The sequence below is a fragment of the Wyeomyia smithii genome, chromosome 3, assembly GCF_029784165.1.
Source record: "Wyeomyia smithii strain HCP4-BCI-WySm-NY-G18 chromosome 3, ASM2978416v1, whole genome shotgun sequence".
In the NCBI taxonomy this organism is placed as follows: Eukaryota; Metazoa; Arthropoda; class Insecta; order Diptera; family Culicidae; genus Wyeomyia; species Wyeomyia smithii.
The window spans coordinates 110235976-110255185 of NC_073696.1; the positions used below are offsets into that span (position 1 = coordinate 110235976).

General features: G+C 36.7%; 1 protein-coding gene across 3 annotated transcripts in view; it reads right to left on the reverse strand.

The window, feature by feature from the left end:
- Nucleotides 1-19210, reverse strand: part of LOC129726552 (AF4/FMR2 family member lilli) — a 183494-nt gene that overhangs the window by 119190 nt on the left and 45094 nt on the right. For all 3 annotated transcript variants that reach the window (XR_008728357.1, XM_055683403.1, XM_055683402.1), the window contains exon 3: nt 10602-11486. Coding sequence is in view for 2 of the 3 variants with exons in the window: in XM_055683403.1 (XP_055539378.1) it covers nt 10602-10846 (245 nt within the window). In the remaining variant the exon portion in view is untranslated. The remainder of the gene's footprint in view (nt 1-10601; nt 11487-19210) is intronic.

The window sequence follows — 19210 nt, forward strand, 5'->3', positions numbered from 1 at the left end:
GGTCAATTCCAAAATTGCTTGGTATTCGGTCTAAATATACGATAGAGAGGTTTTTTATCCGGATCTGTCTAATTTTACTATAAGTTTGTGCAACTGAGTTTGACAGAGTTGTGTGCTACTTGGGTTAAATTTGCAAGGAGAACGACTTGCACTATTATATGCATATTTTGAGGTCCTTCATAATGCTGAAGTGGCTTACGTTTGTGAGCCACATGCTGCAAACGTAGTTGATTTTCGGGTAAAATTTTCTTAGCAACACGATGCAATTGCCGAATTCGAAATTTAAAATATACTTACTGGCCGAAAAATGCAATTTAATTTTTCAACTGTAGAAGTAACATAACTTACAACAGTGCCGGTTATTATTTTGGATTTATGAATGATTTTCTTTAAATTGCATTATTCAGAATGTCCATAATCAAGCCAAGTTCAGAGATATTAGCAGGATATTAATGAGAAATACTATAACTCTAGTTTTGCTCATAATACCTCGGGGTGATAAGAATTTTTTATGAACACGATGAAATTATTTAATTTGATGTCAAAACATACTCCTTTGCCGAAAAATGCAATTTCATTTTTCCAATGCAAAAATAATATATCTGGCAACACTGTCGCTCAAAATTGATATTTGTTTTTGGATTCCTCAACTAATTTTCTTCAAAATACATGTATCACTTTATTTCTAGACATCATGCTTTTGAATGTATAATTAAAATAAAACAAGACTTTTTGACGAAAAATTGCAGTTTTTTTTTTCAAAAAAGGGGAGGGTATCACGGGGCGGGGGGTCGACCGATCGGCCGAGATGTTTGCATAATGACCATTCCACATAATTTGAGCCAAATCTGAGAAGGTCGCGTACACAAGCTGTGTACACTTGAGATGGAATGACCCATATTCAAAACGTGATAAACCAAGCTGAAACATATGGTAAACGAAACATCTCGACATGTTAGGGGCCATCCACATACCACGTGGACAGATTTTTAACGATTTTGACCCCCCCCCTCCCCCTTCGTGGACAACTGTCCATATAAATTCTAAAAAAATTGAATGGACCGTGGACATTAGCCAACCCCCCTCCCCCCAAAAAGCTGTCCACGTGGTATGTGGATGGCCCCTTAGTGATTTTATTGTGGCGTCATATACTTTTAGTTGTGTGAAAATTTCCAAGAAATTTATGTTCCTTATGTTCATAAAATAAGGAACATTCAGCGTCTTTTTCCGCTTGTGAACAACAGTGCCAAAAAAGGAAGGGTTTTCACAATCGTATCCTGACCGTTGATGGGAAAGTTTATGGGAACTGTGTGGGCAGTTGTAACTGTACGAGCAGAGGCACAAAAAAGTGATTCCACTGCATGACAACGCTCGGCTTCATACTACCAAAGTTGTAAAGCTTACATGAAAATATTGTAATGGGAATTATTTTCCAGATATTTCACAATCTGATTATTACTTGTAAGTAATTTACTTATAAAGCTGGTGTTACCATAAAAAAATAATAGGATATTTAATTTTCGGCAGTGTAAGTAGTTATGTTCAAAATTGTAATCCTCTTTTAATTTGTAGTCGAATTCCGTAACCATAACTTTTATCATACTTTTCCAATATTGATCTCATTAATGTTGTTAGAAAAAGTTAAGATAAGTTAAATTGAGCTTTCGAATTTAATTGTGAAAAGTTGCCACCATAGCTCTGTGATCGACGATCTTATTTGTATTCGCTTCAACATTTTTCTTTAAAAAAAGAAAGAGAAGCTTGGAACACTCGTTTCATCTATTTTTATTCAAATAAATCTAAAGAAAACTTACTACGACGATGTAGTTTAGTCCCACATTCGTCGAGGTTAATTAGTACTCTTGATGTTATTTTTGTAAATATGTAAGAGATTTTTTGCATGGGAAGCATTTCCTATCTTATTATGTCATCCAAGTTGTCGCACGCTGGTTTGTGGAGAGAAATGTTTTTCAAGGAAAAGTGCTTTTATCTCAACCGGAAAATATTTTTACAATCTCAAATTGATCCCTTCATTAGATTTATTACGTTGTCTTTTTGTATAGGACTATACGAAAAAAACACTAGTTTTTGCAATTATATTAACATGTAACGAAAGCTTGACATGCCATAAATTCAAATCAAGAGAATTTTGCAATAACAAAAACTAAACAAGACCTTTGATTTTGAAAAAGATAGAGAATTTTTAGTTATAAGAGGTAACCATTTCCGATCAATTGATGTTTATAAAATTTAATCTAAGCTGCACTAGCGAAATAATCATAGATATAGAAACACATTTCCGTACAAGCATTAAATTTGTTTCTAGAGGTTCTCGCTCCCAAAAAAAATATGCTGTATGGAAAAGTCAAAGAAGCGACTAAAACTTCGATTGCAGCAAAGTGAAAACCTAACGGGCAAAAAAACACTTTTTAGATCGAAAAAAAAACAACGAAATGAAATAAAATACTCATACCGTTGTTGAAGTTGACGCGAACCAAACCATTCCGAACCTAGCAACAGAACAAAGTCTTTTGCCGGCGAGTTCCAGAGCACAGCAGAAGAGGAAAGGCAACTCGAAAAATCGAGGACCAACTCAAACACGAAGGTAGCGAAAAGCAGTGGAAAACAAGTGAACTGTGAGGAAATTAAATTTTACATACAACCTCTCGTTTTTTCTACTTTGTCCCTACCCTGCAAAGTAGTCTGCCTTGGAATTGAGATTCTGGTCGTAGCTATGTTCTCATTCAATCGAGTCTGTTATTCAACAAAGTTTCGTTGAAATGGTTTTGGATACTTTTCATCCGGCATTAAGCTTATTCTAATGGTTAATGGTGAAATTTTATCGTTGATAACATTTAAATTCTTCGAATAGTGGGAATAGTTTGCAAGAAAGGTACAATGCTCCCTAAAGTGTTTCTGAAGCAACTCTTTTGTGTTTATATTTTTCTTTTCGATGTAATCATTATCTTCCGGTAAAGAATCTTGAATACGCCCTCGTAAGAAACCACAAACAAAGCCATATATCCACAACTGTGCTAATGATAAAAATTCGCCCCAGTATTATAGAAAAAAATTAAATTTTTATATTTTCTAGCATAGTAGTCTTCCGAATTGTTTTGAAAATATTCAATTCACAAATTTGAAAACTTTCGAAATTCGATTAAAATTCAGAAAAGTTAATCTGCATTTCAAATCGTGATTAGAACCAAGTCACATCCATCATGAAAGAAATGAAAATTGTGAGCAATGACAACTAAAGCTGTCACTACGTACTATTACCCGGCTGTTATTGGAAACTATCACCTAGCCATTAGCAATATACAAAATATACGTGAAACCGTTTTCACGGTAGTTAAAGAAAAATTTAAGCACCAAAGCTTTTTCGTAACAGGTAAAAGAAGATTTGGAGCACTCTACTCAAGGAGAAAAAGCAAAGATCTAATCAACAGTGCGGAAAAAAGGCCAGCAAAATAAAACGCCACCTTGGTAATGTTTAGGCCCACACACTCACTCACAATACATGCAAGAGGAATAAATCTTTGCAACTATGCAAATAATGCATGAATTCGCAAATTCCGTATTGTTCGACGCAATCAAACTTCGTCGGAAATAGAAACATCAGTATGTGTTTTTTTTTTCGTGTTTATTGATGTGTTTCTTACTTAGCGTTTTTCATAACAACTTTTATGGCGCGGTGCCTTCGATTCAACAAATATAATCGACATCGCGATTCGAAGAGCAATGACATAGTAAGCGCGATATGCTAAACTTGCAAACTCTGGCAGCGTTTTTGTCTGTCCCACAACGGAACGCTTCCGCACTAAAACACAAAACAGTTTAACAGCTGATTCGGAGCATCGTTCTCGCTATGTCGTTGGTCTGAGGCGTTTACATTTAACTAGATTTGATTACCGTTGTAGGACTCATCGTTGTTAATTTACAAAATAGATTGAAGACAGGAAACCTCTCAGAGTAGCATACTAGTTATACAGACCTTGGATTCAATTACCATTATCACGTCGAAGCTATCAACGATAAACAACAACACCAAAACATGCATATGTTGAGAGCTTGCAACGGCTGCGTTGATTTTTCCATTTTTTTTTACAAATGGTATGAACCAGATCCGAATGGATTCATAATGAGTAAATCAAAATCTGCAGAACTTAATTATGTCAAAGCAATAAATTGTAGCATCAATCACTCCGATACTTAAAACTTGCGTCATTCTAGCTTTCCGCGAATGCACTGAAACTGGGTTTCGTCCCGTCAGCTTCTTTGCTGCACAGCCTTGCAGCAAAATAAAACAACTATGCAGCACAGACGCTCCTCTGAACCACAGACGCTCCTTACTGGGTAATAGTGGGTGTGTTTTTGACGGGTGAATAGCGAACGAAATAGATGAAACCGTCAAGTATAAACAAAGAAACGGTGGAATTAATACGTAAACTTTTATTTTTTTCGTTTCACTATTTCGTTTCAGATATTTGTAAATAGAGAAATGCATTTTAATATTTCTTTCATTTGTTATTTTTGATTTGGTTGGAACTTTTCTTATGGGAAGAAAATGTCTGATTTTCTAAATCTTTTTTTTATAAAAACTTTAAAATGTTGACTAATCATTGATGGTCACTGGTCATGAAAAAAATAACTAAAAATTTTCAAATTTCCTAAAACCAGAACAATTTGTTTGATTGTTATAATATCTTCGACGAAGTTGTAGACAATAATTTTACCTTTCCGCAAAAAACATACACCGTAAGAAAAAAATTGAGAAAAAACACAAAAATATTACTGCTAATTGACTGTCTTAAAAAATCATTCTTCAAAGTTAGACTTTTTTCTACGAAAACTACACAATATAAACTAAACATTTAGAGTTATTTTAACTTCAAAAAATAAAAACTTTGAATCTTTAAAAAAAAAATTATAACCTCAAGGGTTTACAGCCCTTGGGGATATGAGAAACGGTAATGTAGGACTAAACAATGTGATTAAAGGACTTCATAATTACAAGGTTAGAAAGTCCACTATAAAAGCGCGTAACTTACGCATGTTTGCTCAAAGGTCTTTCATAAATCCTTCCTTAATTTCTTTTCAACAAAACCCGAATGGATTTCGTTCACATTTTTCGATATTGTGTCTGTCGTAGTTTTGGAATAAGCACAAAAAATTTCATACACTGGGGTCGCTTTTTACGCGGTTGGTTATACCGCATTTAAAAGATTAGATTAGATACATTCATACTAAACTTATTTGATACCGCGTACAAACCATCTTCCGAATCGAGTAAAAATAATCCGCGTTATTGTAGAAATATCCCGTTCAAAAAAACGCATAAAAACCACCCGCGTAAAAAGCGACCTCAGTGTATGTAGCTTCCGTGGTTCTGTGGTTAGCGATGTCGGTGGGCTAGCTCTCCCACACACGGTTGTGATGTCGGGTTCGATTCCCGATCAGGTCAAAGATCTTTTCAGGATCGATCAGGTCGAAAAATTTTCTCGACTTAGCACTGGGGCACGGTGTATCGTTGTACTTATCCTACAACATGCAAAATGTGCCAAAAACAATATCGATAACGAATTCTCTCAACTAATCTAGTTGATCGAGGCCACTATTAGCCCTCCAGGCTAGCAGCTATAGTTTAAAAAAATGTCATCCAAAGCATCAAAAAGAGAATTAATTCTTTTACCACACATATATTATATTTTACCACACATGTAACAGTCGTTGTTGTCGGAGACCGAGTTTACTTTTGCATCTCCAGGACTGCAACCGAAAGGAAGAGTTGTATCACCGTGGTAAGTGACGCAATCGAGCAGTGTTGCGTGCGAAGTTAACTTATTACGAAGTTGAACGATAAGTATCTTTCTTGTCAAACACCGTGAATCTATGCGAGCGGCGCGCGTGAAAGTCATCCACTACTCGAAGCTTGGTTCTTGGTAAATTTGACAAGTGATTAAATTCCATTCTAGATATCTCTGTGAGAGCGGCTTTTTAATTCTTCTGCGTATTAGGACCGCGACGAGGAACAAATTAGACTTGCAAGACGATATAAGACTGAAAAACGTACCCTCGTATTGCGAAACTTGCATCTGAAGATCTCCCAACTGGTCTCGAGGTACGATGCTGGCCCGTCGTCGTATGTTCGAGTCCCAGCTAGAGAGAGACTGTTAGTGTCAGTAGGATCGTAGCGCTAGCCCCCCAATTGTCCTGTACACTTCACAGTCGGCTTCGAAGTCTGTGTTCGTAAAACAGAAGGTCGAATTCCGATACGGAATGTAGCACCAAGGCTCTGCTTTTTTTGCATCTGAAATTGTTTCGGGGGACCGCGAAGCGCTCTGTGCTTCGCAAAGGGGACCGTGGAGCTCTTTGTCTTTAGCAAAAAGAGCCGCGGAGCCAAAAAGGTTGAGAACTACTGATTTAGATATCAAAGCAGGCAATTGGTGTCTACTCTGAAGTCTATGCCAGATATGCTCGCACGTGATTGATTCATTGTTCGTGGAAATCCAACATTGAAACTTTTCATCAATTTTCACTACTAAACAATAAAGTAATAATAATGACTTACGTGTTACAAAACTATAACTATCAAGTTAAGGAACACGTCTGGCGGCCAAACTTTGGCCACGAAATCACATCCATCTTTCATCTGGATACGGAAAAAAGGAGATAGCATCTGCTACAACAATCACCATACTCTCAAACTGCATCAAACAAGAATATCTAGAGCAGGAGTTCCCAATTTGTTGGTGCCCCGCGAAGCTTTTGGAAGTGCTCCACGCCGTGTTTGATAAATACTACAAGTTATACAGCCCTAAGATTGTATAAAATGGTGGTTAGAGAGATTTTTAGTTACAAAGGTAACAGAGTTCGCAGACAGAATCTATTCATTTGTTCAGTGACTTATACTCAGCCTCCCCTTAATTTTTTTTAGATATATATTCAACACTCGAAAGAATTTCGTGTACTATAAGCGCTCGTGCCTGTAGTGTTTTTTTCTGCAGACAACACTTATTTGATACGGCTCAAGCATATCGTTGATGTTGAAGAAGCAGCAACAAAAATTCAACAAAAACCAAATTCAACAAAATTTACGTTATCATAATAAATCTGATATGATCTAACAATGTTGAAATGTAAACAAAGATTCTGAATGAATCTTAGTTTTTTTTGACGTAGGATTACGTCTTTGTTCTCTATACTAGATTTTGTGAAATAGAAAATTAATCTGGCAAATGTTGCGTCAGATTTGGAACGATTATAGCAAGCGAACGACTTAATGCATCTTAGTCATTTATATGTCGGTGGATAGAATGTTTAACATTGTTGCTTTACTGCTTAATGGTGAAAAAAGGTGAAAAGTTCCAAGATCAAGCTCTCCCATACATTTTCCTAGCTACTCGCTTGCTTCCCGAGCACGGATAACAATAACACGGACGGAATAAATTCCACTGCCTACATATTTTGACTCAACAGTGTTTTGTTCCGTTTGTCTTTCTCGAAGCTGCGTGGCCACGCCCTCATGGCAAATATCTACGCTGAACTCGATACAAAAGACTGCGTGAAGAAAACTCAGCTTCAGTCTAGTTTGTCACACAATAGCGAGTGGAGTATAGCTGTTAGAGGTACGCGACACTGAGAAACGAGAGCTGCATACGAGTCAACTTCCAGGCACTGCGGAGCATGTTACCTTTATTTTGCATACGGCAGCAACAGTTACCATCGTACGCTGCAGGATATTTTGCTGGCACAGCTACTGGAGGGCACAGCAGAAAGCAAACTTTATTATGCGCGGTCAAGCAAAATATTCAATGCTACCGGTTATGCGATCATCAGCGTAGCACGAATTTCATACTCAAGATTATGGAATCGGTTCTTTTCAGAACTATAGATGCTTGAAGATAAGAGTTATGAAAATTTTCGCAACTACTACTAGTGTAAAATTTTTATGTATTCATGCATCGTTAGTTTTACAATAACGACCATCAAATGAGCCGTTGCGAACCAGAGTGGTCTATGTGCCATCGAGCAAATTGTTCAGGAGAAGCAATTTTCGAAAAATCTCTGAATAAAATTTTGTTCAACGGATTCTTTCAAACACAATGTTCTAATAAAAAGGTTATGAAGTGGTTTAACATTGAGATACATAAAATTAACAGTTTCTTTGCGAAATCGGTGATTTTATCTCACCAATGTACATAGACCACTCTGACTTCATATATATTCACTGGAATCTTCGAATCGTTTCGGAACAGAGTAGTCTATGTACACAAACCTGGTAAATGACAAAGAAAATGACGGTAAATCGTATAAAATGGCTAGTGTCACATGTTATATGATACAGATAGCATGTCACATGTAAGATGTCACGTGTTACATTACATGTAACACAAGATATTACATATTACATAATATTTTACATGTTACATTTTTTGTCTCACATTACGTGTAACATGTTACATATCACGTGTGACATGTACAAAACAAGTGGCATGTTCCTTATCACATGTAATATGATACATGTTACGTGTTACATGATAGTATTACATCGATTTATGTACATAGACCACTCTGTTCCGAAACAAAACGGCCATTCTGTTTTGGACGAATTTTCAACACGGAATAAATCTGCTTTAAAATTCGATTTTCCGAAATTTTCTTAATCTCCCAACTTCAGCTTCTTGAGTAGATGCGGTTTATGCAAAAACTCATTTTCGAAAAAAATGGTCTTTAGACCACTCTGTTCCGCAACGGCTCAAATATAAAGGGTAGTGTTGCCTATGAACAGTTTATCGCAGCATATAATATATACATTTAGTCCTACGTCACCATTTCATACAACCCCTAGGGCTGTAGACCTTGTAGTATTTTTTCCTTGGTGCTACATTCCGATTCGGAACTCAACCTTCTGTTTTATTATACACAGACCTCGCAGCATAATAATAATAACTAGCGTATTATAAAATTGTCCAAAATTTTATCTTTCCAAAAACACATTGGATATTGTTATCTATCCTGTGGTTATGCTGTTATTAACATTTGAAATCGGACGGAACGTTTATCAATTTTTGTTCAATTTTACAGAATGCAGTTTAAAAAACAAAGACGTATTCCAACGTCAAAACAGGAACCAACCTAGAAACAGAAGATTTTTCTCAGTCAGCTTTTCATATCTTTTACTCGGCGAAGCACTTACAATCATCAAATTATCAATAAGGTTTTGAAATAATAATCGAGCCTGATCCTTTTGTTGTTTACTACGAAATCCGTTTCCGTTTCTGGTAACAACCATGAAAAACAGCTTTAACAAAAGCAATGTTTCCCAAGGTTGAGAAAAACATTAATTTAAAATGACATATTCTATTCATTGCATAACAATTCATGTTGACATTGTAGCATCTTATTCTATAAAAGAAAAAAAAATAAATAAAAGGGTTGGTCTTCGTAGAACACGGGCAATTGATCAGCAGTGGTAAACTAACTAATATTATGAAAATTTCTCGCACTGTATACCGCCATCACAACACCCATGGTAGTGACACATGGCAGACAGCACGTAACGTCAGTTGTATGTATCGAAAACAACGTGCAACGACTAGCTGGGACATCCCAACCAACTGTTCAAAGTGCAGCTGCCTCGAATCGTTCATTCACTGCTCCACTGTATGGATTACGAGAATGGCGCTGGTGCTTCTACATCACATGCAACACTATAGTTGTTGTGCATAGTACACTGACATGTCTGCACTGTGGATTGCATGTACACCTTCTTCTCTAGCTAACATTACGCATCTAACTCCAATATCAGACCCATTCTGCTCGTATCGCAACCAAAGAGATGCATCGGAGGAACGCACAAGGCGTGAAAAAAAAGGTACCGAAGAGCGCGATTGCATTTACAAAAAGTACACTCACAACTACGGCAACACGAAGTGCTCACTTTCATTTTTTTTCTACCTCTCGCACCGCTCATCGTCATATTAACAGAAACAACAATAACTACTACGGCAAAACATCAGACACTCGTACAAAGAAGCTACCGACTGCCGTCAGATTGCACAGCACAACATCGCCGAGGGGCCCGCCTAGGAATATTTATCGAATTTGAAACGAAACCGGAGGACTGTGAAGTGGAAAATAGAGTAAAATTTATGTTGTGTCGGTTCGGAACATTCTAGCTTCTTCAACGAACATATCTGCTCTCTTGCTTCAATCTTTAAAAAGTTTGCCTAAATCAAAACAGTTGCGGTCATAAGGCACGTGACTGTATTCGAGATGGACAGCGTCGTACCGATGCGCAAGTGGTGGTGATTCATTATAACGACGGTTCATTGCTGCTGACTAATGGGTTAAACAAGAACCAAGCATCATCAATCGCATATTAGAAAATAAATGCAAGCATTCGTTTTTTTGCGAAAAATTATTCACTTCCCCAACTGGGATCCAACAATCAAAATCCAGGAAAATTATCCGAAGCACTCTTTCCAGCACATTCGTTACAACCAAAAAATCAATACCTTTTATAATCAGACAAAAAACATCGTCACCCATCCCCCCTCGCACACACACACACACACACACACTCGCTTACTACCTACCTTGGTTTCTGCGATTTTTTCATATCCAAATCAACTCGTCCGCCTCCCGTCGACTGCAGAAACGCAGAAGATAAGGACGACGACGACGACGACGACAACAACAACGATGAAGACGATCCAATCGACGGTCCTGACAAACTGATTCCGGCTCCTCCTGTTCCTGCACCAGAACTAGTTGCACCCGTAAACGTTATACCACCTGCTACAGCTGAATTATACGGGTACAGGTTTCTACTGCTTTTCATTGCTCATCCTGCACTATATATTACAACGGAAAGTGAGTCTTTCCGTTTTTTTGATTATCATACTACACTCTGCGCGCTTCACTTCAGAGCGGTAGCCCACTGGAAGAGTTTGTGATTGTTTGTTTTGCAGCTTAACAAGAGTTGAGAAATCCTATTGCGATGCTATTGCTGAGACTGCCCCTTTGCGTATACCCGTAATGTACTCAAACTTCAACTACGTTTGGCAGAGCAGGATTGATTCTTCTTGGATTTTTTTTCTTCCGTTTCACTTCAACTACGATTCCATATATCGCGAGCTGCATCCGTGAATGGACTTGGGGGAAGGTTTTTTTTTCTGTGGGGTTGACGGAGTTGTCAGGAAGTTGCGGAAAGGGAGTAAAATCTGCTCTAGTTTCCTGAAGTGGAGGAATACGAAACAAAAGGAAAAATGAAATCGATGCACAATCTCCTACTACCGTTATTACAACTGCGGCAGGCGGCTGCAGTTTTGCTGCCACCGTGGCATTGCCGCAAACCACGACCGTAAACGGGTGATGGACGTTGTCGCTGAGGTTGCTGCTGCTGTCACTGGATGCTGGGCCGGTTTAATGAAGTAGACGACTGCATCTGTTCGCATCTTGACGGGACGCAATTAGTACGTCTGAAAATGAAGGAAAGGAAACCGATAAAGTGGTGCTTTTTTGTGAACAAAGGTTTCTTTGGGGATGTTGATTACTGAAAAGTACATGTATAAACATCAAATCGAAATACATACTGGGCACATGAACTTGAGTTTCATGTGGTTAGTGCCTAAAACTTCAAGCAAGCGGTATTTACACTGGTTAGTGAAAGAGTGAAAGTGGTCCTAAGTTTTTGTGTTGTCTTTTGTTGTAAAGTATAGCCATTAATTTTACAACTAGATGGATCAAGGTTGGTCTATTGGATAGAAAAACAACTTCGCAGCATAGTGCACCATTTGTCATCAGAGTTTGTTGAAGATTATTTATTGTATTAGAAATTATTTGAATTCTTTGAATTACCTTATGGAATTTATTCACTCACTTCCCATTTTTTTCATGAAAACCTCGATGATAAATGCAACGTTAGCATTTCTGATTGTTTTGACTTGTTTTACTGAAAAAAATTAATAAATCAAGTAAGAAATCGGGTGAACTTTTTGAATTATATTTTTAGAAGCTTTATCAAATTTATTCGGTTCCCCAAGTTTAGTAGTCTACTTAAAATTTAGTTCACTTTAAGCGAATTCTATAAATTTTTGGCTTTTTTAGAACTTGTTCGATCAAATACTATTGAGTTTTGACAAGGATAGAGAAATTCGAGAAACTTTGACAGGTACATGAATCTCATGAAAGTTGTATTTGAGAAAGCGTGAACATTATCTAGAGTAGGCAAATAAATATTATTTTATTAGTACTACCTTTTAACACAAATTTTAGGGTAATCAATTTCGCCCCATTCCATGCTATATCATACCCAAGGAAACCATAATCATACAGATCAAGCCAGTGGTAAGATATAACAAAAAATCTGAACAGTAGTACTGAGAAAACCTCTTCCGGCATTTCTGGTTCCGTAATTCTCAATATGACGAACCATAATTGTGAAGTGATATTTTAAAGTACAATCTCATTCTATTTTTATTCCAAGCTAAGGTTTGTTATCATATCAAAATGAAATAGATAAGTGCCTTATATATCACTATATTTAGCACGATTTGATTACCCGTAAAAACATAAACAAACACAATGGTGTAAATGAATGTGGTCCAATTTTTTCTCTAGCTGTTTCTTCCGCCGATTTTATGAAGGCGCATTAGAGCTGACAGTTCATTCCACATATTTGTCAATTTGCTACTAACAGGAGGCTGTACGCATTTGAAAAATTTCCCAAGATTTGTTTTTATTACCTTATTCGTTATCTTTAGATGTCTTACTCAACAGGTCTTAACTATTAATGAAACTGTATTTTTAAAAATAACATATTTTGGATACTATTTGATTTAGTTTAACTCTGCACCGGTTTTAGTGTTCAACTCACTGTGAAAAACCTTATAATTACGTGTCCCTACAATCCAACATAAACCACCCGATGTGGTCTTCTATGGCCAAGTTTTCCCCCTTCGGCAATAAGTTTCACAGGCACCGGTGGAATGTACGCAAATTGAAAACCAAGTACATATAATAATAGATAAAAATCTCGTGGTTACCCACTCACCCAACAGTTGAAATGTTGTAGTCTAAGCCGAAGCAGGTGAAAAGCGAAAACAGAAATGAAAATTTTACAACCGACACTCGAACCTTGTCATCCCTTGAGGCTGCTGCCGGATAGACGGAACGGAAGCAAATAAACGAAAATGAAAACCCAATATCACTCTGGCCGCATCTCCCGAAGAGTAAAAAGTTACAAAAGAACCTTCAGCTTCTGAGCATCCTTAATGCCATTTTGTTAAACAAAAAAGAAAACCGGCACCCGGTAGCCCCATTTACGCGAGTACCCGCAGACCCTAAGACTTACTGGAAACAAATGGAAAATGGATTGCAATGGAGCGTGAAACGATGAGGGTAAATTTTCTTTGCGAAACTGTTTCTTCTCGTGCACTTGCGCACCGTCCAAATATTGCCTCGATCTTCGAAGGATGATGGAAGACAGGAGTGCCTGTGAATTTTCAGCGCCAACAATCGCTGCCACTACCCTTTCTTGTGAAATCTCCTCTCGTGCTCAAATCACCGCGATTAGCGAGAGAATAATATTGTAGCACTGGAAACAATTCCCCCGCGGAGGAGAAAGGAAATTAAAAGCCAGGATATTTCAATTCGGAGTAATGAACCGACATTGCGATGATGTAACTTATAATCATAGTGGTAAGGGTTTTTTAGTCGAAAGAAGAAAAAGACTAATTTAAAACATGTATCAAAATCTACAATAATCTGTTTCAATTGTCTTGCAATTGTGAGCAACCAACATTTTTTTCATTAAGATTATACATCCAAAAGTGAATTGGAAATGAGGCAGAAAATTTCCTGATAATGGAATGTAGTAATAACAGGTGTCGAACTGCGACCGCTTTTAACGATTCTTATTTAAACAGCTGTCAATGTTCATGGCTTTGATAAGAAAGATAACAATGCTACCGATTTCAAAAAGCATCAAGAGCCTTGTCTGTTATCAGTATTGAGGTTTGTGATTACCCATAAATAATTTAAACAAATAAAGAACTTTCAGCATCGGCATACAGTTTAGGATAATTGGTAATATTTCCAATTTTTATTCAAAGCTTCACTTTTATTCAGGGCTCAATTTTTGGAGACAGCCCAGAATGATCACCTGGGTTCAATCCCAGCTGACACGATGAGATTACCTGCACCGAAATCTTCATGAACACACCTGCACGTAGAACTAAAAAAAAATTATTCACTAACAACCTTACTCTTACGTTGTATAATACATTAGTAGCAGATCCATTCGTCTTCAGCGCCCATAATGGCTTGGCATCTTCGAGGAAGACTTTGGACGAGTTCTCGCGTCTTCTTTAGAAAGTGAACTTCAAATTCTGTGCATTCAGCGATAAGAATACAAGTAAACAATACACTCTAAACTACTTCTTTCCAAATTTTCAAAAGAAAATATCCAATGGATTTTCTACAGCGTTTGGACCATAGAAAAGTCTATGCAAAGTAATACAGTGATCATTGGCCCATAAAAACGTCAATGCAGTTTCAGCTGAACCAAAAATGGTCGATTGAATTGGTTGCCCGTTTTTTGTGGAATTGCACTTCTCGAAAAAAGTCTCCAGGCAACATTTGAGCTCAATCGAGCTTCAAGAAATGGAGCCTCAAAGCGATCAGGGTGCATATGAATGCCAAATGCCTTAAAAATGTATGAAACGTCGAGATATCTTTGATGCATTGCTAAGGCATTTTGCCTTAAAATAAAATTTTCGAATTCAAAAATTTCATCAATTTTTTCATAGGGACGCGCGGACGTAACTTTTGACTCCTATCGCTAAACGAAATTCGAAAAGCCAATTTTTATTGGCAACCTAATGCTCCTGTTTATGGATGACTATCTGTCATCGCTACCGCTTTTCAACATTGAAATATGTTTTCAGTTTATTTTCGAAAATTGATCAATCGCATTTTATTTGTTTTAATGCATTTCCATGAATCATTGAAGCAGTGTCCAGTCTTTTTTCCAATATGACCAGGGGCGACTCGTCCATAGGTGCAACCTGTGCAATGCACATGGGGACGTCAGACAAAAAATGAGTCTAAAATCCAAATTCATGCTCTTATTTTCTTATTTTGTAGTTTTATTTTCAAATAGAAACAAAAGGAATTACTTGCTTTCATTCGCGGATAAAATTGTAGTTACTTCCCCAAACTCTGATTTTCAGAACTTCCAGTTGAACAGGTTGGTTCAACAGCCACGAGTCGCCCCTGGATATGACAAAATTGAAATACAAATTCAGTGCGTCTTGAACTGTCCTACAGATCAGACGTTTTTTCGGTTGCTTGTGGACTGGTCTTTGACTGCCTATAGCTTCAAAGTTTGTGTTTTGTCAGTGTGTCTTTTAAAGATTACCTGAAAGTTATTTCCCATCAGTCTTTCTCAAGACTACCTACTTTTGAATTTAACATTTGTTTCAACTTTTTTCGTATCACCTGAAATGGCTGGACGGAAAAAGAAACCTCGCATCGCTGCGGGGAGGAAAAGAGAGGCATCTCTTTCTGACACTTCGAGTGTCTGTAGTGACAATCCTTTTGATATTTCGCCTGAGCAAGAAGCTGGTGAAATGGAAGTTATTAATAATGAAACTATACAAAATATAAAATCTTTAAAAAAGGAGAAAGTTCCACCTATTGTGGTAACTATTTCTTCTGAATTTAATATATTCAAAAGGGAACTTTCAACGTTTGTTTCTGACGTTAAAGTTACCTATCAAATTGGCCGTAGAGGTGAATGCCGCTTATTAGCCGACTCAGTAAAGGGTCGTGATCGTCTTGTTCAGTATTTAACTGACAAGATGTACAAATTTTTTACATATGACACCAAGAACGCCAAGCCGTTCAAGGTTGTCTTGAAAGGTCTCACCAACGATCAAACCGTTGATGAGATCAAACTTACCTTAACAGAATTACTTGGCATAGCCCCTACCCAAGTAATTCTAATGAAACAAAAATCACGAGGCGAAAACAATCAGAGAACTGGAATTTCCCTTGTTAATTATTTAATTCATTTTAACCGCAATGAGGTTAACAACTTAAAATTTTTTGAAAAAGCACATGCAAAGCACATGAAGTATGGCGGAGGTGAAAAGCATATCACCCAATGCCGTACTTGCCAACGTTATGGCCATGGTTCCAAATTCTGTAACATGGACCAAAAATGTCTTAATTGTGGAGACTCTTCTCACAAAAAGGACACATGTCCTGTGAAAGAGAGTAAAAATTTTCGCTGTGCGAATTGTAACGGCAACCATATGTCAAATTTTTATCAATGCCCAATCCGTTTAGCAATTGTTAAGGCAAGGCAAGGTAAACAAAATTCAATTTCTCAATTAAAACCAACTTCAAAACAAAATTCTCCAAGCGTACCAGTGACGCATAGTTTACCTACTCCTTTGCATACCCGTTTAACTTATGCACAGGTTACAGGTAGTTCGAACATTATACCGCCTAGTGTTGGTAGTTCGAAAATGACCGTTAATATGGGTAAGCAAAACACGCTAGAAAATAATTGTACACCTGTTACTCCAGCTAATATTGCTGCCGAAAATATTTTTTCTAATGTCAACTGCCTGGGGCCTATTACGGCAGGTAAACTTTCTTTTTTGCAACAGGCAATGTTCGATCTTATGAACGCCATGTTGCAGGCAAAATCAATGTTTGAAGCCATTCAAATAGGCACAAATTTTACTATTAAAATTGTTTCTAATTTAAAATTTAGCAATGATTTTAAATAAAACAATTAAAATATTAAATTGGAATGCTCGCTCATTGAAGGCCAATGAGAATGAGCTTTTTAATTTTTTAACAGTAAATAATGTGCATATTGCAATTATTACTGAAACATTTTTGAAACCTAACATAAAATTAAAATATGATCCCAATTACGTGGTTCATAGATATGATAGGATTCAGGGTTCCGGCGGTGGAGTTGCAATTGTTATTCATCGCCGAATCAAACATCGTGCTCTTTCCCATCTTGAGACGAAAGTTATTGAAACTTTGGGAATTGAAGAACTGAACTTGGGATTTTATTTATTGCCGCAGCATATTTACCATTTCAATGCACACGCGAGCTCAAAAACTATTTTAAAGGTGATTTACAAAAACTCACCAGAAATCGTTCGAAATTTTTCATAATCGGCGATTTTAACGCTAAACATCGTTCATGGAATAATTCTCAAAGTAATTCCAATGGCAAAATTTTATTCAATGATTGTTCTTCAGGATACTATTCTATTTTGTCTTCGAATAGTCCTACATGCTTTTCTTCTGTAAGAAACCCTTCAACAATTGATTTGGTGCTAACAGATCAAAGTCATGTATGTAGTGATTTGATCACACATGCTGACTTTGATTCTGATCATCTTCCAATAACTTTTTCTTTATCCCATGAATCAGTTTTAAACCCTATGAGCTCTGTTTTTAATTATAACAAGGCTAATTGGGAAAGTTACAAAACTCATATTGAGAGAAATTTCAATAATGAGCTTGATTTGCAAAACGAAGTGAATATTGATTCCGCTTTGGAAGCATTAAAATGTGCAATTGTTGATGCCAGGAATTATTCTGTTCCAAAGGCTCAAGTGAAATTTGAATCATCAATAATTGACGAAAATCTTCAACTTCTAATTCGTTTGAAAAATGTCCGCAGACGTCAATATCAACGTTCTCGTGACCCTGTTTTTAAAACTATTTATAAAGATTTACAGAAAGAGATTAAGCATAGATTTACTCTTCTGAGAAATCAAAATTTTGAGACTAAAGTTGAAAAAATGGAACCATATTCAAAACCATTTTGGAAGCTGTCGAAGATTCTTAAGAAACCTTCAAAGCCTATTCCAGTTTTAAAAGATGGTGAACGTTTTCTTGTATCCAATGAACAAAAGGCTCAAAGACTTGCTCAGCAGTTTGAGAGTGTTCATAACTCAAATTTGAATTTTGTGAGTCCAATTGAAAATGAAGTCACACGTCAATTTGATTTAATTTCTTCCCAGAATTTTTTACCTGCAGAAATAACTGAAACTAACTTAAATGAGATTAAATCAATTATTAAAAATTTCAAAAATATGAAAGCACCTGGTGACGATGGAATCTTTAATATACTAATCAAACATCTCCCTGAGAGCACAATGGAATTTTTAGTGAAAATTTTCAATTGCTGCTTCAAAATTGCATATTTTCCCAAATTATGGAAAAATGCAAAAATTACTCCCATTTTAAAACCGGATAAGAACCCAGCTGAAGTTTCAAGTTATCGACCAATCAGTTTGCTTTCTTCAATAAGTAAACTGTTTGAGAGAATTATTCTTAACAGAATGATGTCACACATCAACGAAAATTCAATTTTTGCAAATGAACAGTTTGGATTTCGCCATGGGCATTCCACAACTCATCAATTGCTCGGAGTTACTAATATGATACGAGCTAACAAATCTGAAGGTTATTCCACTGGAGCTGCTCTTTTAGACATAGAAAAAGCATTCGACAGTGTTTGGCATAAAGGTTTGATTGCGAAATTGCAAACTTTTAATTTTCCAATTTTCCTAATCAAAATTTTAAAAAACTATCCTACTGGTCGAACTGTGCAGGTTGCCTATCAGAATTCAAAATCTGATAGATTTCATGTCAGAGCAGGTGTACCTCAAGGTTCAGTCTTGGGTCCAGTCCTGTACAACATATTCACTTCAGATCTTCCTGATTTGCCTCCAGGATGCACAAAGTCATTGTTCTGCGATGACACAAGCATTTCCGTAAAAGGAAAAAGTCTTCGTGTCATATGCAGTCGACTGCAGAAAAGTTTAGATATTTTTTCTTCCTACTTGCAAAAGTGGAAAATCTCTCCCAATGCTTTTAAAACTCAAATGATAATTTTTCCGCATAAGCCTAGGGCTTCTTTTCTCAAGCCAAACAATAATCACGTTGTCAAGATGAATGGGGTTATTTTAAGTTGGTCCGACAAGGTTAAGTACTTGGGGCTAATTTATGATAAAAAACTTATTTTCAAAGAGCACATTGAGAGTATACAAGCCAAGTGCATCAAATATACGAGATGTTTATATCCTCTCATTAACAGGAATTCTAAACTTTATTTAAAAAACAAACTTTTGATTTACAAACAAATTTTTAGACCAGCAAT